At 39.2% G+C, this 20,914-nt stretch overlaps 4 protein-coding genes across 5 annotated transcripts in view; 3 read left to right on the forward strand and 1 right to left on the reverse strand.

The window, feature by feature from the left end:
• The first annotated feature begins 457 nt into the window (after positions 1-457).
• Positions 458-2,531, forward strand: LOC137940949 (uncharacterized). The gene is made up of 3 exons (XM_068786070.1): positions 458-1,384; positions 1,884-2,181; positions 2,283-2,531. The coding sequence occupies exons 1-3, from the start codon at positions 458-460 to the stop codon at positions 2,417-2,419; spliced, it is 1,362 nt and encodes a 453-aa protein (XP_068642171.1). The 3' UTR covers positions 2,420-2,531.
• Positions 2,532-2,856: 325 nt separating this feature from the next.
• Positions 2,857-3,351, forward strand: LOC137940950 (preprotein translocase subunit SECE1-like). Its single transcript, XM_068786071.1, has one exon. The coding sequence runs from the start codon at positions 2,857-2,859 to the stop codon at positions 3,349-3,351; it is 495 nt and encodes a 164-aa protein (XP_068642172.1).
• Positions 3,352-3,809: 458 nt separating this feature from the next.
• LOC137940081 (cycloartenol synthase 2-like) lies at positions 3,810-10,852 on the reverse strand. 2 transcript variants are annotated; one of them, XM_068785001.1, is made up of 19 exons: positions 10,591-10,852; positions 9,913-10,132; positions 9,232-9,417; positions 8,988-9,077; positions 8,523-8,711; positions 8,007-8,091; positions 7,700-7,866; positions 7,225-7,413; positions 6,470-6,583; positions 6,250-6,372; positions 6,028-6,150; positions 5,858-5,956; positions 5,699-5,755; positions 5,537-5,583; positions 5,301-5,444; positions 4,921-5,098; positions 4,658-4,738; positions 4,467-4,550; positions 3,810-4,320 (listed from the first exon to the last, which is right to left on the reverse strand). In XM_068785001.1, exons 2-19 carry the CDS (start codon positions 10,108-10,110, stop codon positions 4,192-4,194), a joined length of 2,283 nt encoding a protein of 760 aa, XP_068641102.1. In that variant the 5' UTR covers positions 10,111-10,132; positions 10,591-10,852; the 3' UTR covers positions 3,810-4,191. The 2 variants fall into 2 exon arrangements, with proteins under 2 accessions (XP_068641102.1, XP_068641101.1); XM_068785000.1 differs by having other exon boundaries at positions 10,564-10,852.
• Positions 10,853-15,986: 5,134 nt separating this feature from the next.
• LOC137940404 (cycloartenol synthase 2-like) overlaps positions 15,987-20,914 on the forward strand; it is a 46,929-nt gene continuing 42,001 nt past the window's right edge. The window contains exons 1-5 of the mRNA XM_068785448.1: positions 15,987-16,296; positions 16,466-16,677; positions 17,916-18,101; positions 18,320-18,409; positions 18,574-18,768. Of these exons, the coding sequence (XP_068641549.1) occupies positions 16,480-16,677; positions 17,916-18,101; positions 18,320-18,409; positions 18,574-18,768 (669 nt within the window). The 5' untranslated portion in view covers positions 15,987-16,296; positions 16,466-16,479. The remainder of the gene's footprint in view (positions 16,297-16,465; positions 16,678-17,915; positions 18,102-18,319; positions 18,410-18,573; positions 18,769-20,914) is intronic.

Genomic DNA, 20,914 nt, shown 5'->3' on the forward strand with positions numbered 1-20,914 from the left:
TTTTCGAATCTTTCTTTCTTCCTTTCTTGTGCCTAAAGATATGGTTTGGGCATAATTTACAGTTACCACTGATAGGACTGAGTTGACTCATTTACTCACATAATTCAGCGTGGAACATTTAATATAGTTTCGTAAATCCGAAAGCCGTTTACGAAGCTTCTTTTTCCCATTTTCTTTTATTTTCTTCCTTCGTTCTACTGTTCACAAAATACGAACTATCTGTATTATATATATAATCTTGTAGAGCTGATGATTTCTTTTAAAATCTGGGGAATCATTCTATCAGAGGCATGCCCGATGTGTAATTGCCGCCCCCTGTGGTCGCTTGATTTCCTTCGAATTAAATAAAAAGTTAGTCCACTGATTGACCCATCACGATCTCCACGGACTGCGCTAGGTATAAATCTGCGATTCGAGTTTGAGCTCTGTAATTTGTTCTTGAAACATGGATTCAACGATGAGTTCTGGTAATTCCGGCGAAACCGACATCGACGTCGAAGTCTCCGACAGATTTCCGGCGGAGAAGGAGCAGGAAGAGAGGGATAGTACGCAAGTCCCCCTTATTTCTTATCAGCGTCTACCGAAATCTTCCCTTTCAGACGATCTCTACCATTTCCGAGTACATCTGAAATGGTGCGCACTCGACCACTCGTCATGGCTTGGTCTGACGCTCTCGTATGCCGCGTTCATCTTTCTGGCATTCACTGTCCCCGTCGTGAGCGTCCTCACCGTACGAGTACCGCCGGCTGCCTCCTCCGGCATCGCCTTCGACAAGCTCACCCAGTTGCCGGAATCCGCGCTCGCAGCCATCGGCTTCTTCACCCTCTCTGGGTTCTTCCGGCGCTACGGCATCCGGCAGCTCCTCTTCCTTGATGGTCTCCACGAAGACCACCCCTTCGTGCGGCTCGGCTACGGGCGCGAGCTCGACCGTGCCTTCCGCTATCTCACCTACATCCTCCTCCCCTCTTTCGCCGTAGAGCTTGCCCACAAAATACTCTTCTTCTCCACCGTGACGGTGCACGTCCCAGGCATCCATGGCCGGAACCTCGGGAACTCCATCATGTTCGTAGCGTTGCTGGGCTCGTGGGTGTACCGTACGGGTATCTTCTTGCTCGTGTGCGTGCTGTTCCGGCTAACCTGCGAGCTGCAGATATTGAGGCTGGAGTGGTTCAGGAAAGGATTGGAAGGGGGCTCTGCCACCGACGCCATCGCTGTGTTCAGGGAGCATACGAGGATCAAGAAGCAATTACTGGTCACCAGTCACAGATATCGAATTTTCATCCTGGGTTGTCTGGTGACGATCACAGTCAGCCAATTGGGAGCTTTGATGCTCGTCTTCACGTCAAAATACGAGAAGAATTTCTTCAATTCAGGCGATCTCGTGGTAAGTAAAGGGCACAACTGCCTCCGATTATTTTATGAGTAAAAATATTAGAACTCACATAAATGTTTATACGAGTTTGTTTTAGTTTTGATACTTCATCATTCATACTTTAGAATATACTCTTATCTTCTATTACTTATATTGAGTTTTGGAGGTTCCTAGGGAATAAATTTAGGATTAAGAAATTCATAAAAGACCCATTATTAGATAATTTTCTTTAGATACAAATTAGTGGGATAATTATAACTACCCATTAGTTATAACTTCTCATCTATTTTAGGGGAAAAAGTGTTTACAAAATTGTACATAAAAAAGTAGGTCTAACAAAATTCCTAGAATTTGTCAGGCATGGCTAGAGGTATGTATCATGGTTTTTGCTTTCAATCTTTTTATGAATTTTGTAATATATTTAGAAATTGTGCTTACATAATAAACACTTAAAATTTATTACATATAATGAGGTATTTATGTGATTAATGGAAATGTAACCGTGTTTCAGGTATGTTCAGCAGTGCAACTGAGTGGGTTCTCCATGTGTCTGATCAGCGCAGCCAGGATCACTCATCGAGCTCAGGGAATGGTAGCCATCGCTACAAGATGGCACATGCTCATGACCTGCGCTTCTAATGCCGCCTCCCACACCCTTGCAGCCAAGGCCTCCAGGGTACCCCTACCTCTACAAGTAACTACTGAACCTACTGTGCCGATTGCTGGTGGCGACTCTGAGCCCCACTTGGACTATTTCATCACATTCCCCATTCAGGCCACCTTGTCCTTCGAAACCAGAGAAGCATTGAGTAAGAGCCGAGTTCTAAATTTTCATTATTATTTTTAAACTTTTTGAGACGTTTATTCACATAAGATTCTCAAGAATAAACATGGTTTTCTGTGATTGCAGTAACGTATTTGCAACACAACAAGGGGGGCATCACCTTGTTCGGATTTTCGCTGGACCGAGGATTGCTTCAGGCAATTTTCGTATTTGAAATGTCTCTAGTTTTGTGGATTCTCAGCAAAGTCGTCGTCATTTCGTGATTGTTTCCGTCTTCCCTGAGTGTAGTATACGCAAACCCATCAAAGGATTTGATTGATTGCTTTTGATAATGTTTTTGTGCCTTCATCTAATGTTTTTGTTCGGAAAACAGAAATCTTCATCTTCATCTTCTTCTTCTTCTTCTCTCTTTTTCTTATTACTGTATATACCCTCCTTCTTTCTTATTACTGTATATAGGTTACTGGAGTAGAATGCTGAATTGCTGCTTCGAGATCAAGTTTCTTCAGTTATCGAGCGTGATTTGCCTGGACCAGATAAGTTTCTGTATTATTGGCAGAATGGCCGTAATGACTCATTGCGGAAGGGTCATTCGTGTCATTTCGTAGCAGATGCAATTAGCTCTAAATTTCGGAATTTTACTCCACTGGTCTCAGAAAGAAAAAATTCCTTCGCTCTCTCTCTCTCGCCCCGTCTCCTAATGGCGATTCTTTGTTCCACATTTTCCGTCCCGACGCCGATGTGCACCCGTTGTCACCGCCAGAATCCAATCAGGCTGAAGTTGTTGCAGTCGATGAATTCTCTGTCGATGCCCAGACGAACCCTTCTGGGTCTAATTCAGGCAACGTCGAGCCCGGAGCCGGAGCGGCCTCAACCGACCGGAACGACGGAAGAGCCATCAGGAAAGTCGAAAGAACAGGATGACAGCTTCGAGACTCTTAAAAATGCGGAAATCAGAGCCATAAAAGAGGTTTTGAAGGAGAGGAGAGAGAAAGAGAAAGAGAATTTGTTGAGTGGGGTTCTGGAAGAAGTGCAGGAAATTGAGTGGCCTGTTTTTGGGAAAGTTTTGGGGACTACTGGAGTCGTATTGGCTGTGATAACAGGGTCGAGCTTGGTGTTGCTGACGCTGAATGCCGTTCTGGCCGAACTCTCTGATCGAGCCTTCGCTGGAAGAGGAGTCCAGGATTTTTTCTGATCAAAACATTTTTAAATTATCGGAAAAGGGATTATTGCCCCCTTTAAGCTTCTGTAGACTGAAAAATCATCTCAGTTTTGACAATTGGGCTATATTTGTTTTTCTAGAAACCGACGCATCTCAGGTCTTACTCTCATTTGGCGGACGGATGAAAATAATTGACCCTGTTGTTCTTGGCTCCAATGAGAAATCAAATCTTTGGAGGAGAGTGAGATGCATTCACGACTCACGAGTGCAAACATACGATTTGAACAAGAAAATGAAACAGCAAATCAGAGGATTTTGTACCTTGTGAGGCAGAAATTGATAATTTTCTTACTTTGCACAAGAAAATTCTTGCCACCTGAAATTTTCATCCATTAATGGAAATGCCACCTGAAAATTAATGATAGAATAGGTTATTCAGCAAGCAATAAACACTAACAATTTCTCTGAATTCCAAAATGGGTACTGTGGACATCTGATCTCTGTGCCTTTAATCTTGCTTTTTTTTCTTAAATGCAGCTGCCTGTATTTTGTGCCCAGAGGTTTTCGCTTTCCGAACTAAATCAAGCTTACTTATGAATCCATTACAGAACTATAAAGTTATAAAGTTCTTCTTCCATTCAGAGTACAATGATCAGGAATATATCTCCTGTTGGGTTTGATTTTCTCGGATAATGTAAAGAACAAAATCAAACTTTGACGTCAAACTCATGAAGGGATACAGCTCTGTAAAATACATCCATGGATTTTGCGGTGTTTGACAAATGCCAGAAGGCCCTACTTATACAGCATGTTCAATGTCCCATCTCAAACATGAACGTGAGCTTGCTTTCTTCCCGTGCCAATGGAGCTACTTCAAGTAATATTATGGTTTTGGTGACTCAGTACTTGTTGACAATATTTGCCAAGAGCCCAAATTGGAAAAATATTTCTGTAGGAAGAATAACTAATCATACAGTTCTGATTGAAAACTCCAATGATTTCCTGCCATGAGTATAAATAAGTGAGTAGATGATCTGAGAACAACTTGTCCAAATCTCTTTGAATGATCCTTGCCTGATGATATTTTATTTTGGGAAGAGCCTCCAAAGTAAAAATGGAGATTTTCTAGGTTAGATGAAGTTTGTTACCTGCTGTGGAAAGTCACCATTTTTCATTTGTGAATCCATCAGCAACCTCGCAGCACGATGCAAAGGCACTGGATCTCTCTGGGCCTAAGGTATAAAGGAAAAAAAATTCAAATTTGGAACACCACATGTCCAACAGAATACCACACATGAATTTTCGGAATGCATAAGAATGCAGTGATATGTGTTCAAACCTGTCCAGCTTCAATAAGAGCCAGCATGGCCCAAGAAGTATTTACAAGGTGTGGCTTGTCCCCTTCTAGATTTGTATATATCTGTTTAAAGAGGGTAAGAGAGTGTAAAGTGAGCAACTTCATTTTTCAGTCGTACATGATGCAGAGATATGATTGCAGACTTAAATTGCTCATTGGGTTTTTATGTTTAGGAGACGAGCAAAACAGAAAAAAATATCAAACGGAACTTGAGGGAGGTAGTGTAATATCACGCAAAGACTTACCTTGTTTTGGCTGGAAAGATAACTTTCTCCCCACCCACCTGATGGCAATTGTTTTGACAGCAGGAAATCACAAGCTCTTTGGATTTCAGTACTACACTGGTACGTTTTTCCAGCAGCCACCAAACCTGTTACTCCAAACCATATGGCATACGTGTAGCAAACCCCCCAGCAACCATACCTGCACAAAGTTCTCTTTACGCACAAATAGAAAGTTTTTGGAAGCATAGGTGCAAGCATTATTCACTGAAAAAAAAGATCTACCTATTCTTGATTTGTTAATGGTACATGTCTATATGCAAGTGATGGAATCAGATTTAGAAACAAAGGAAAAAATATGATATATTTCACGAGTTTTTGAGGAAGATCTTGCACCCACTTACCATGAACCATCAGGTAGCTGCACATTTTCAATATAATTAGCTGCTTTTGCAATGCAAGCTTCTACTTCTTTCTTTCGATGTCCAGGAAATAACTTCAGAAATGATGCCAAAGCCTGTAGTGCTGACGAAGTGCACTCAACATATCTACAACACCTTTAAAAATGAGCAAAAAAAGAACAGGAAAAGAGTACTTGAGCAGGAATATATAAGAAAAGAAAAAGGTTCAGATCTCTTACGAGTACTCAATGATAATATCTGCAAAAAGTTCAGAAGCATTGAGCACCTAGACAAATGAGAGATTCCAGATTCTTAACACTTAAAACTTATCGTTTCTGTTAGCCAAATGAACAGGAAATGGTTGCTAAACAAACAGGATCAATGTTAGTCAATATGGTTACCTCCATCCATTTATAAGATCTTGTGAGCTCATATGTTGCATAACCCCCATCAGTATTCTGCACTTGGCACAAAAAATCAAGAACAGACTTCAATGCTTTTCCAAAATGATATAACAAAAATTTAGCAACAATGTAACAACTTTGAACACTTAAACTTACCTGTAAGGAAAGGAGAACATTTGCAGCATCATATAACCGATCTGCTGATATTGATTCTCCACCAATTGCTGACGGGAGTTCTGACAACAATAGAGCAGCCTGAAAAGGAGGATAGAAACATTAAATAACTGCCTCCCTCATTCTTATTCTGTTGTAGTTCAAACAGCAACCTTTAGTCCTTCTCCCGTGCAATCTGAAACTTGCCATCCATTATCTGCTGTTGTGAAAGTCCATGCACCTTTACATATGTGACGGTACCAGCTACTAAAATTGTCAGAACAGTTTTGTGGCACCTTCAGAACAGATCAAAATTAGAGAAACTTGATTGAACTTTGCAAGAAAATTTATTTAGCACTACTAATCTGAAATGCCCATTAATAAAAGAGTGCTACCTGAGACATTTTTATATACTTGTGTGCCTTTTTAAGAGTTGAACTGTACTGATCGACAAGATTACTAGAAATAATTGCCTGAACAGCCAAGGCTGTGTCCCATAACTGACTGCCATCACTCCCCTGCCATCAATTTTTTTGAGGAACTGTTAAACAAAAATCTAGATGCTCTGACAACCAAGTTTAATTGAAGTAACAGTAATTAAAGTTGTTCTAACACCTTCATCTTCATTCCATCTTCAGCAATCCACAGGTAATCATATATTCTTGGAAGATGCAATTTGAAGGCCTCAGAATTAGGGTCCTCTACCCAACAGCAAAGCATATTTAACACCTTGAAAAAATTAGGTATCAAATAAAAATAGTTAGAGACATAATCTATACAGCTGTGACTTACTAGTTTGTGAGAGAATCTGAGAAAGTCAAAAACATACTCAATGATGTATAACATATTTGACAGATTTATAAAAAAGAAACTGAAAAGCACAGAGGCTAGAAAAGACTTGAGGATAATGTTCAATTCATTCCATTAATAACAATGAACATCAGCCAAGAGCATTTAATACCCTGAGAAGTGCAGAAACACAAAAAACAGAAGTAGAAATATTTGATATGATAAGGGATAAGCCATTAGATGTAGAGAGAGAGAGAGAGAGAGAATTATTTCAATAACAACCCATTGCTAATTCTTTCTATAGATGAGAGGAGGGTTCTGGATTCTCAATTAGAAGAACCCAATCATCAATTGATGCCAATCGGTCTTATAGATTGACTAGCATTGACTTTTCAGTCAAAAGTTTCTATGTTCAGCATCAGGTAGAAAGGAACAGGAAAAAATGGAAGTAAAAATACTATGAAGAGCATGTGGATAATCTTGAAACTTGTTTGGTTCATGACAATGACATTCAACCAAAAGTTCCAAATATTTCATGAAGACATAGCGACTCCATTTTTATGGGAGCTATTTGTACATACTTTGTTTACAGGACCAATGCAAAGGTACCGAGTATTCTCATCTTCATAATGTATATGTTGCATCACCGTGCTTAGAGCTTTCTCTCGCAGCTTGGAAAAAGGCCATCGTTTGAGAATAGGCTCCCCAACATAGTAGAGATATTCCCAAATTATATCTTGGAGAAGTGGGTGCTTGTGATAGAGGTCCTCCTGCGAATCATGGTTCACTTCAGTGGATTCTTAATAAACACTAATAAAACGCAATTCTTAAATGAGGATTGGCAATTCCATTAACATTGTTCCCACTGTTAGTTTCCAATTAATGTTAATATACTATGGGCATTTGTTGATACTTAATACTAATAATAACATTGCATGCAAGAAGGTATTTGATGTCAATCAGCCTATCTCAGACAAATGGATGCAAGCAAATCTACGACCATATCAACATAAGATTGACAGAAATAGAAACTCACAAGACTAAGAATCAACCAACCTTTGCACACAAGAAGCGTGCCTTGTTCCAATCCACTTGATCATAGGGGCAAGTATGAAGCTCTTTCCTAAGTGACAGAACTGTTTCTGTGATAGGACCTACGAATCTTTTGCCATATAAATAAGACATTGGCAAGTAGACCAATCGACAGTGACACCATGTTCGCCCTGCACACTTATTTTTATCTTATGAGTGTTGCAGAGATTGACATAAAATAATTAAAACCGTTGTTATCTTTACCCATTTATTTACTTCATCATTACTTTTTAACTTCAATGGTCAACCACATCGAGAATGGACAGAATACCTGGATGAAAAGGAAGACAGTGAGGGAAAAGCCACATCTCAGGTGGCATTGGATTATTGCCAGACCAGTCATACACACCAAGGACCTGATAATATTTTGGTCATAAGACCATCAACATTCAGACAAAATAATTAAGCTAAAATAAAAAATCTCAAGCCTTCAAAAATAAAAGTATTAAAGCGTTCCCAAAAAACAAAAAAACTTAGACACTTTCACCGATGCAATTTGAATTTTGCTTCTTTTCTTTCCATTTCAAATGATATTGTTTGCATCAAAAGTTTTCAAAAAAGAAACTTTGCCTGGAAAGAATGAGGATCACATGGCTGCTAAGGGCATTTATTTTTTCTCTTTTGAGTCAGTTGTAATAGGTAATTGGTAATTTACAGAAAGGTAGATACAAGCTTCTTTGCAACTGGAATCATCCAATAGCACACTCAAGAAGAAACCCAGACCAATAATAGCTCAAATATATGAGATCCACAGCCAAAGTAATGGTAGATGTGAGCCGTTTCTTACTGAAAGCCACAATTTTCCCCATGATGGTATTGAAGTGACGCCACCATGCTCTAATACCCACTGGCGTGCTTTCTCCATCGAACTACCACCTCCGTCTTCTCCAAGCAGCCTCAGAGAAACATAGAAAAGGGCAGTGCTGAACATGATACTGTGGCCTTCTATATGGAGGCCCCAACCACCATCTGCATTCTGAAAACTTGAAACATTGTACTCAAGTGTAATATTTGTGGGTAACGAGGTAGCCAGAAATATGAAGCCTTTTTTTTTTTTTTTTGAAAGGAAATAAAAACTTTATAAACAGCAATATGAAGCCTTTTTTTTTTATGAAAGGAAATAAAAACTTTATAAACAGAAATATGAAGCCTTTACTATCTATTTTCATTAATTCTCGTTTCATTCAAGAGATGACTCACTGACAAAAGATTGATGAAAGGAAGATAGACAGTCAGAGAAGATAGTTCTTGCCTGATGATTGTATATGTAGCGGCGTATCTCTTTCCGATGTTCCGATGACAAAATAGTATTGAGGGCTCCTACAACATATAAACTAATCACCTGTAGCATGAAATTTGTAAGAAACAGAAACTAAAATTTCCTTAATACAGTGTTATTCTTGGGTCAAATACAATTATGTTACTCCAAAAGAATTTTTAGTGAAGAGAATGTAATAAGTAAAAATGATAGATTGAGAGGAGAGAAAGGATCTTACAAGGCCAGGAAGAAGAAACAAGGAACCACCATAATCACTCGGCCAATGGCCATCATGGGCTTGAATTGTTGAGTAGAAGTCAACAGCTCTTCTTAAGGATGTTGTCACCACCTCCTCTGTAATTTCTTCATTTTCTTTTAGTCTCACTTGGGGAAGCTTATTTTCATAATGGTTCGCCTTTGCAAACTGCATTTTTTTTTTTTCGAAATGGTAGAAAATAAGGCACAAAGACTGAACTAGAACTTGCAACTTTCCATCACTAAAATGATCTGTTTTGGCCCTCTCTCTTTATATTTTTCTTTCCTCCAAATTACAGGAAAAAACACCGGCACCACACATGATTGTTTCCTCTGGAAGTCCAATATGTGATGACTGTTTAATTGACAATTAACGCTGTTAAGCTGAATTGATTGAGGTTGTTGTGCCAACTTTGCAATATTGTAGCAAGAGAGAGTTCGAGATTATATGTCCAGCACAAAGTCGAGAAGCAGCCCCCACGTAGATGAGTATCATCAGAGGTAATGAACATCATATAAGTGCTTTTGTACCGAAACATTGAACATGGATGAGAAGGGCAGGGGCGGGTCTTGTTCAGAAAAACAAACAAGCAATAGAAACGCCAGGAAATGTGGAAATACGTCTTTCGAGAAATAGAAAAGAATTTAGAAATAAAATCATTACCTGCATTCTCATCAGAAGATCTGAACTGTGCTTTATCTGGAACCGATTCTTCCAGAAATCCTCACGAGCCTTTTCAAATGCAGCTCTTTCTTCTGGGGACCCATGCTCTGGGTCGAACTCCCATACTTGTCTTCCGGTGAATTTATTTATACTTCTAAGCCACGGATTTTCGCCTTCAGCAATCTTGAGCTTCCACATCCTTTCCTCAGATTGCTGTCAACTGGCAGTTGATAGACACTATCACCAATAAAGTTTGTTGTTCCTTCTCGATTGAAAGTTTGTTTTATCCCCGCACACCTCAGCATTTCGAATACGAAAACAAAGACTAATTGTTTACTTTAGTATATCTCTACAACATCTAGTAACAGGCATTTACTGATGATATTAATTACTGAGCTATCTTGATCCTAAAAGCTGCCACTACCTCAACAAAAAAAAAAAAAAACCCAAAACCCTGTTGTCAGAAAATCAAACTAAACGAGGGAACAAACTTATAATAGGTGCTAAAAAAGGATGATTAGACCTATATATGCTTATCAGAAGCAAGTTAACCGCAGCTCTCATTTCCATTCCTTATATAAAGCCCACTAATAAATCCCGAACAGTTTATGCGAAATTAAAGTGTAAAACTGAAAAGCTCTGAACAAGTACCTTTGCTTTCTAGAGAAATGTACGTACTTGAATCTTGAGCTTATCGCCAGTTCGTTGGGAGGTGCTGCGAGTGAAACTGAAAGTGCACGATTCTTCCTCGTCTCTCTTGTTTATCTTCAACACTTCTTACAATAAAAGGGAACACAAGATGTCTGTTTTTAGTCCGAAAAATCTTGATCTCTTGAACGACGGAGAGAACCTCGGCCGAAAATCTTGATCTCTTGAACGACGGACAGGAATGTGAGTCAAACAGTCAGCATAGATCAGTTGACTTCAATTCATCGGCGGCGTTGTTCGACCGCGGGTTCTGGATCCCAGATCCAGTATTTGTCCTTAGCCATTATCACACAGACAGTTGATGGGCCCCGTAATAAAAAAATAAAAGTAATTTAAAAATGCAAAATACCTTAAAGTTTATAAAAAGAAAAGTATAATATTTAAAAATTAACGAATAAAGAGAATTACTCGACAAGGATAGAACCCAGAATCTCTCTGTTATTCGAGATGATTTTTAAAAATTGATTTATTAAAAATTATTAGGGCCTTTAGAATATCATATCGCTTATTCAATTCACTACAAATTCTTAATTTATAATGATATTATTTTCTAATAATGTTTTTTTACTATTTTTTAATATTTATTATAATTAATTTATATTTAAATTTTGTATTGAAAATTAAGTTTATTTTATAGTATAATTTGATAGGAGAGGCAGCATTGGGAGTGTTTATAAAGGCCATGAAAACCAGTTCAAGCAGGGTTTTACCCAATAGTTTAGGTCGTTAGGTGAGCTCGATGCAATGCCCAAAACTGCTACCACCAACAACCATCTCTCCAAGTGGGTTGATGGCTTGATTGCCATCGTCCATAGCCTAAGCTTGTTCGGTTGCTTAACTGATGCCTCCAGTGATCGTACATGCCATAATTGTCTTTGGCCAATGGAGGATGACTTCTTCTTTTGATTCTTTCATTTCTCAAAAAAACAAGTCAAAGTTGAATAGTCCACCGGGGCCAAAATGTTGAGAGAGTTATCTTGTTGCCTTTGCTACCAAATGATTGAATTAATGTGCATGTAATCCTAATTTATATTAAGAGATTACAAATAAATAGTTACATACACCGTAAAATATAAAAAAAAAAAATCGTCACTTACCTATGGTCATGGCAATGGATCATGATTGAGAATTCTTTTATCATCTTTCTATGAGGAAGAAGTGAAACATAATCAACTTGAATTCAGGACAACTCTCTGAAATTATAGTGAAACACTTGATTTGTTATCTCATGCATTCTTTTCGTGAAAAAGACCAATTGAAGTGGAGAGTTTCTTCAAATAACAAGGAGTTGAGGTAACTATTCAATTAAATGATATCACTATAGAATATAAAAATGGTATCGTCAGTTACCTATGGCCATGTCAATTACGATACTCTTAGATTTCTGGAATATCTTGTCTCACGGTGATCAACCTCATAATATGTATGGCTAGAATCAACCATATGAGAATACAAGGAGTCCATAAAGATAATTCCACCAATTACTTCTTCCCATTAAGGGAAGTAACTATCAAATACAGTTATAACCACAACTCCTTTCTTACTTGACTTGTGGATTTGGGACGGGACGAATTTTAGATTCTTTATTATTTAATTTTTTAAAATATTACGTGCTCTCACTTGGTTCGAATAGTTTAAATAACATAATAATATTTATGATTCTCAAACATGTATGTATACATACCAAAAGAGAAGACAAATCAAAAATAAAATTTTCATTCAAAAAGTATTATAAAATACAATGCCTAAGATCAAAGATAAAGTTGGCCAATCTATACGAAAACTTATCCTGCTTACATAATTCTTAAACAAATATGGTGGCATGACTTTCGTCAATGGATCTACCATTTGTTCAATACATGTGTTCTATGAGCACTTCATTGGATCTGACATGCTCCTTGATGGCTAAATACTTCATGTCTATATATTTATTTCAACTTCCACTTTTATTAATCTTAGCCATGAAAGCAATAACAACATTGTCATAGTAAATCATCAATGACTTAGAGATTAAATCAAAAACTCGAAACCCTGGACTAAAATTCTTTAACTAAATATCATGTGATGTAGCCTCAAAACATACAAGCAACTTGGCTTCCATGGTAAAGTAGCAATTAAACATTATTTTACAATTTTCCAATATACAACTTTTTAAGCTAACATGAAGATATATTCTAATGTTGACTTCCATGAGTTAACACACCTAACAAATTCAAAGTCTGAAAACCCAAAAAATTCCAAGCTCTCGTGTGTCGTTTATATGTAAACATGAATTTTTTTGTACTTTGGAAATATCGTATGACCTTTTTTGCAACTATCTGGTTATCCATACTAGGGTTACTTTGGTATCTACACAATATTCTAATGTAAATGTAGTATACTGTTTGGTACAGATCTTGGTATACATAAAAGGCTTGTAACTATTGAAGTAGAAGGAATGTTTTTTATATGTTCCCTTTCAAGGTCAAACTGGTCACCCTTTACAGTGGATGTTACACTAGTGTTTATTAATATAGGCTTCCTGAGATAATCTCAATATACTTAATAATTTATCTTTATGAATTTCAATGCCAATGACATAAGACGCTTAATCCATATCTAAAAATATTAAGAAAAAACTTCTACCTCATGCAGCAAACTCATATCATTGGTTGCAAACAAAATATCATTCATATATAAAACAAGAAGTTGAATTTACTCCCACCAACTCAGTGATATAATTATTTATCCATAATGTTCTTAGCAAAATTGAATAAAGAGATAACATTATGAATTTTCAAATACACTAATAGGAAGCTTGCTTTAACCCATATATGTATTTTTTAAGTTTGCAAACTAAATGACCACCATTAATTGAGGTGAACTATTGAGGTTGTTTCATGTAAACCTCTTTATCTAAGTCTCCAATGACAAATGTTATTTTTATGTCCATTTGATATAAATCTAAATCAAAATGGGCAACTAATATCATGATGATATGGAAATAAAATTTTAGAGACAGGAAAAAATGTATCTCATTAGTCAATTCTTTTATTTTGTATGAACTCTTTGGTAATGAGTTGAACCTTGTATCACTCATTAATGAATCCTTTTTAGTCTTAAATATTGAATTTAGGAATGGAGAATAATATTTACCGTAATTATCATTGATTGGGTATACACTATTTATAGAATTACAACAGAGATTGTAGGTGATTATAACTCTTTAGAATTTGAGTTTGAGTCTATCTTGAACTTATATGTCTATTTTTATCCTTATCTCTATCATGCCCCTGCAAGTTGGAACTTTGAGAGGAAAGTCCAATCCTGATCTTCAAAAAGAGGATCCATGTTCTCGGAAGTGGTTTGGTGAGAGCAATGGTTGAAAAGAGCAACACGTAGCAATTGGGAAGAGCAGCGACACTGGTAGCAATTGGGAAGAGCAGTGACACTAGTAGTAAAAACAATGACACTGGTAGGAAGCTGGGGCGGATAGAATCGCTTCGTCCGGTGGAAGAGCAGCAGTTGGTACTAACGAAATCGTATCATCCGATGGAAGAGCATTGACATTGGTAACGGCTAGGACAGACAAAATCGCATCGTCTGGTGAAAAAACAGTGACATTTGTAGCGGTTGAGAAGACTAGCGGCTGGAGCAGACTGAACCGCATTGTCTGGTAGAATATCAGTGACACTGATAGCGGCTGGGGTGGATAAAATCACATTGTCCGGAGCAGTAGACTTTTTTCTCTGTCACACGTGCAAGTTCGCATGTTACACAAATATGTGGGATAGGACGTTGAGGGGGAAAATAATTTTCCGTTCGAACTTAGGTCTCCCGTTCACTGCTGAGATGACGCAGGGGGTCTGGTGCGGCGCAGGTGAGGGAGGTTGCCAGCAGAGCAGACAACGGTAGGCGATAGGCGGTGGCAATGGGGTGACAACAACAGGAGAGCGTTCAGATTAGCTGCTCTGGCTGGGGTATGGTGAGGTGAGGGCGAGGCTGCGGGAGTCGATGACGACGGTGGAGGCAGGCGGTAGCAGGGTGGAGGGATTTCTGTGGGAAATCGTCTACGGGAGAAGAGCGATGGGCGAAGGCTCTGGCTGATGGGAGTGGTGGCCCGGGGGAAGGTCGAAACAGAGGAGGGAGAAGTTTTTTGAGTTGGCGTCGATATGACAGAAAGTGGTGGCGATGTCTCGGTGCGGCAATGGAGAGGAGTTAGAGAGACGGAAGAGGGAGAATCCTGCTCAGCACGGCATAGGTTGTGGCGTCGGGTGATGGGAACGGCTCAGTGGTGATGGCGACGGGAACAAATCTTCCAGTAAGGAACGAAATTCTGGCAGAGATTGAGAGATGCAGAGACGAAGAGGAGGGAGCGATAGGCGCAGCGTCTTCGTCGGCAACAAGGAGCGGCAACGACGACGACCATAGATGGCAATTTCCAGTGATGACGAGATAGGTTCTGATTAATTGATCGAAGTTGTGGTACCGTATTGAATTTAGGAATAATACTTGTTGTAATTATTCTTGACGAAGTATATATTATTTATAGAATTACAAACGGTAAATGATCACAACTCTTCAGAGTTTGAGTGTGGGTCTATCTCGAACTTATATTTCGATAATTAAAGACTTGGTGATAACCAATGGTCCTCACCCCATTAGGCAATTCAACAAATCTTATACTTGATTTTTCACAATCCAATCCAATCCATCCTACATAATATTAGACCACAAGTTAAATTTATAATTATTTATAGTTTGTAAAAATATCTCGACGGAATTTTCAACGCTTAAATCATAATCAAATTCCTCGAGGTACACCACATAGAAGAACTTTTTGTTTTTATTATTCTAGTTGATCTTCTCGATGTTATTTCATCGACATCTTGCGGAGGTTTGACATATGAAAGCTACCTCTGAAACATCCTCTTGAATGACTACTCTTTAGTGAAAGTGGTCTTTACGCTTCGTATGTTGTTACTCTTGTTACTTCTTTTATTGGAATTGGATAGATAAAAGGTTTCACCCATGTGTCAAGTGAATAAATAGGTGGAGTTTTATGGGATTTTTAAATATTATTTATAAAAAAAGTTAAAACTGTGAAAAATAGCAAATGCTGGGATTTTTTAAATTTGGAGACAAGTAATTTCCTATTTATCTCCTAGGGGTGCGAATGAAACTTGAAAGTAATTTAAATATTTTATTAGGGTGCAAGTGATTATTATTAAATTTTAGTTATAATAATAATAATAATAATATAATTTGTATGATTTATTTGATAATTAATAAATTGATCTTTAAATAACACCAGCCGCACTTAGAGTTACTAACCTGAAAGGACGTGAGCTCCGTGACCACACCGTGACCACTGACCACAACAAAATTTTAATAACAGTTGGGTAAGCTATCCTGACAATGCGAACAATGATCCTTTCCGCAAAAGCTACATATTTTTCGCTTCACATTTTCGGCGGAGTAGAGGAATTCTACTTTTGAATAGCCATTCATTGTTCTTCTATTTATTGCTGGAGCCAACTGGGTCAGGAGGGAAGGCCTTCTTAACTGCGCGGCTGCGGATCCTCTCCTTTCCATGCCATATCCCCCTCCGAGCCTGTGAAAACAAGATAGTCTACTATCCGAATCCAGGTAATTACCGGATATCGTGATCGAGGAATCGTCTGATATTTACGTAAGGTGTGTAATATTTTTTTTTTAATTTCATCTGCATTTTATTTTTGATATGAGGACTGGCGTTTTTGCTTATATAATAGGCATTATCAGTTGTGTAGCTCTGTTTCTAATGAAAATTTTGTGGATTTTCACTGCGAAAATGCGTCGGAGTTGATCTTGATTGGATTTTCAGTTCTCGATTTGGAAATGTGGAAACTTAAGATCGCTCAAGGGGGCAGCCCGTGGCTCCGGACGCTGAATGACCATGTTGGAAGGCATGTTTGGGAGTTCGATCCGAAGCTTGGATCACCTGAAGAGCTGTTACAAGTAGAGCAGGCCCGGGAAGGTTTTCGAAAGCTTCGGTTTGAGCAGAAGCACAGCTCCGATCTTCTCATGCGCTTGCAGGTAAGCAAAAGGAAAAACACGTAGAAAAAACTATCTTCTCATATACGACCGTTGATTTTTTAAAATAACATTTCTTAAAAGATTTGGTCAGCGATTCTCTTATAACTGCTTTTGAAAAATTTGCATTATTTGGGGTAGTCTTCTGTGAAATGCACAAGTTGGACCATGCATATTTTATCATGGCAACCGTTAGATTTCGTTTAGCTGCCATAATCTGGTCACTCTTTATCACGATTTCCTTTTTCTTGTGTATTATTCATCTTCTAGCTTTACAATTTTAATACGTGACAAGTTATTCTGTTTACTTGCTTCATGTGACCCTATGATTCAGGACAAACAACTTTGATTTAACTTTTTGAGAATTCCTAAGATTCATCTCATCATTGACTGTAGTGAAAACTCCTCTGGAAGCACAGTCCATGGGAGCAGTGGCCATGCTTCTAAATTTATTGTTTCACATAGTACATTTTTGAGTTTGTTGGAAGAACTGGAATGGAATATGTGTAACTGAAAGCTCACCAGAGTTCGCATGTTGAACATTGTGAATTTGAAACATCGGGTTTTGAATGAAGCCAAATCATGGAAGTTTAAAAAGGCAGCCAAAGAAATTGGCCAATCTGACTGTGAGACAAAAATATGAATCAAGACACTTTGTAAAATTAAGAGAGTTTCTAAAAGGTCATAGCTTGTGGACATCAGTGATCTCTCCATTATTTTTTACGTATCACCAAACAGATTTTGGACAGGCTTGATAGTTGGTATGAGCTATAAACTTTCTGTTGACACATAACTCAGGCTACTGAAGAAAAGTGTTGACATGACAGTGCATGGGTTTGCTCTCCAAAAAGCATCTTACTGGTTTCTTAATGCTCCTGTTTTAGGTGGGACTGCTGAGCTGCAGACATGTTAGAGGTCCACACGTAACATTTAGCCACATAGACAGACTTGTTTGAACAAGGAATGAAATTTTTTCTCTTTTCTTTGAAGTCTTGTTTTAATTTTATTTTGGTGAAGGACTAAGATAGAGTATAAAAGCTGTTATACATATGCATATTATGTTAAAAGCCATCTCTTATGGAGAGAAGTTGACAGGGGTATTGTATAATTTGCCTTAACTATATGTGGCTTTTCTCATGTGCACTTAGTTTCATGGGTACTGTCAATAAATGCAGTGAAATGGAGTGTGAATTTCTGACCTGGGATCTTCCTTATGCTATTTGCTTTCAATCTCTGTGTAGTTTGCAAAAGAGTATCCATGTGATTTTGATTTTCCTCAAGTGAAAGTAGAAGAGGCTGAAGATGTCACGGAGGAAGCCGTTACAACCACCTTAAGAAGGGCTATCAAATTTCATTCAAGCATTCAGGCACATGATGGTCATTGGCCTGGTGATTATGGTGGTCCCATGTTCCTTCTTCCCGGCTTGGTAAGTGAATTTTTTTCACTTTACAGCATTAGCATTTCCGCCCCCTGTGATTATAGTAAATAAGAATATAAAACAAAGACCTCTTTGGCCATATGCATTTTCCCAGCCTTGGGATTAAGCAACAGCCATCAAGCTAATATGATCTGCTTACTGTTTATTTATGAGAAGTATTCTTTAATTTACTCATGGACTTAAGGCTCAGTGTGTTTATGAAACAGATTATCACACTATACATCACAGGAGCGTTAAATACTGTTCTATCATCTGAACATCAAAAAGAAATGATCCGCTATCTCTACAATCACCAGGCAAGGACATACTCACTTAAGATCTTTCATATCTTCAATGATATATATTCTTTTTTTTTTAAATGATTGATATATATTCTTTGAAACTCTCCTGTTCTATCATCTGAAACTCTCCTTTTGTGATGTCTGCAAAGTTTTCTCAGATCTGCTATTATGTATTGCAGAACAAAGATGGTGGCTGGGGATTGCATATTGAGGGTCCTAGTACTATGTTTGGTACAATCCTGAGCTATATAACTTTGAGATTGCTTGGTGAAGGAGCTGATGGAGGAGAAGGGGCAATGGAGAAAGGACGGAAATGGGCCTTGGACCATGGCAGTGCTACCGCAATTACTTCATGGGGAAAAATGTGGCTTTCGGTATTGATCTGATATTTTCTTATAACTATTTTTTATTTTTGAGAAAGGCCACATTTGATTAACCCATAAAAAAACATAGACCTTAGAGTAGGGCCACCTTACAATGAGAGATTGGAGGGTGACCCCCTCTTTGCCCAAGGAGTTAGTTAAATAGTTAGCTGATTGGGGAACATGAGACCAAGAAAAAATAGGGGAAAAAAATCTTGCACTTCAAAAAAACAAGGCCCTGAACACCAACTAATGACAATCAAGGAGTCTCTTTCCACGAATAAGAGCTTTCAAAGCGATCTTTAAAAATCTTCTGGCCATGCCTTAGAGCTTGAAGCTTAACGGTGGTAGAGTCTGTCGTGTTCAACAGTCCATCGTAAGAGGCTAGATAATGCAAGTGGATTGTATGGTGCAGTGCGGACCAACTCTTCGTTCGCCCTCCTGCCTTCGCACCTCCACCTCCCCCTCAGAATGGACAAGACGACGATCTCGATGGTAATCGAGACTTCACTCAACGGCAGCAGCAACAACAACAACAGAATGGAAGGCTTCAGAAGACTAGGCTCTTGAAAGACAATGATGGCGAGTGGCAGACTGTCACCAGTAGATCAACCAGAAGAAGACTTGGACATGCCTCTGCTAGCAACCCCTCCACTTTTTCCTTCCGGTACAGGAAGATGACTCCACAATCAGGCAACCTCACAAACGCTCGGGTCCAGCAATTCGTATTTTGTCTATGATGAGGAGTAGAAGATCCTTCATTTCCATCCCAACTGAGGTTGGAGGCTCCTTTATCAAAATCTTCGACAAAGTTACCGCTGGCAGCACTGGAAGAAGCTTTACCAAGGAGCTCTGGATGGGTGAGTTCGTTTTCCGCCTCACCACCTAGCTCCACCACGGCCAACCAGAATTTAGAATCACTTAGTGTCGTCGAGGTGCGATTATGGGTATTTTCTTCATGACTCAGCTAACCAACACAAACTTCAAGTGGGATGCCTTCCGCAACTGCCTCCTCCAGCTCGTACCAGATGTCCCAACCATCCAACATACCCACCATCCCCCACCAAAGCCTCCATTAAGCCAAGGCACTTTCAAAATCATCATCCGCCACTATCACCAGAAACCTCCCTAGCCAGCTACCACTACCTCCTCCCTCGTGCATTGAACTCAAACCGGATTTCATCTCCCTCACTCTCCTAGCCCAAGCCTTTTTTGATGGTTCACGACGTTTGGCCTCGACGACTTTGGCTTTTGCCTGCTCACCCTGCCCCTTTGAGCAATCCGTCCGCCATTGGGCTACCACTCAGTTGTCTCTTAGCTACACCCCACTAATCTCTCACATTTCCGACCAGCTCTGGCCTCTACATTTCAAGTCCGCACAAGGAGGCTACCATTCACCCAAACTCTCCGGTGGAAAAGCTTTATTGGTCCCCCTCCCTCACTAATGCCCCTTTGGGACAATGGGTCACTGCTTGTATTATCCCGACAGAGCTCTAGTGTTGGCATACCATTTAATGCATTGCCAAAATCTTTGGCACCTTGTTGCGCATCGACAATGACAGAACATCTCTGGCAGACCTTTCACAAGCTAACTTCTTCATCTCCCCACCCAACCGCTGAGCGCCCCCCGTCTCCTTAAACTCTCTTCAGGCCAGACTTCCTTCTGGGTCCTTCTCACCTTCAGCGACATGGAAGCCTCCCCTCTCCTCAACCCCAACTCAAAAGGTCAACTTAGCCACCACCTGCCTCCCTTCAACTAGCCCTCAACTCGCCGAGTCAGCTTAGACCCACGCTTCCAGCTCCCATTCAAAATTCGAACCATCCCCACCTAGCCCCCTTGACATCTAGTCTATCAGTCTGCCAACTTTTAGACGCCTTTTACATCTCATCCCCTCACTGCAACTAGCCCTCTGACCTTGTAATAGTCACCAAAGCCTATCCTGACATTGTCTCAACTGCTAGAGCCTGTCCTCCCGTTGGCTCATGTGGAGAGCGACAATGGGCTGACAATCTGTCAACTCCTTTCTGATAGCCTCATAAACCACTCATTTGGTATGTTGACCTTCACTGCAGAACCTTGCCTCCAATAGACGCCCACACTTAATTCTAATTTCACATGGAGCCAACTCCTAGCTTGTCCACCCTTTTCAAATTGGCC

Source organism: Aristolochia californica, unplaced genomic scaffold, assembly GCF_029961685.1.
Source record: "Aristolochia californica isolate CCGP_79_NKW_82.1479 unplaced genomic scaffold, dmAriCali1.0.hap1 SCAF_9, whole genome shotgun sequence".
Lineage (NCBI taxonomy): Eukaryota > Viridiplantae > Streptophyta > Magnoliopsida > Piperales > Aristolochiaceae > Aristolochia > Aristolochia californica.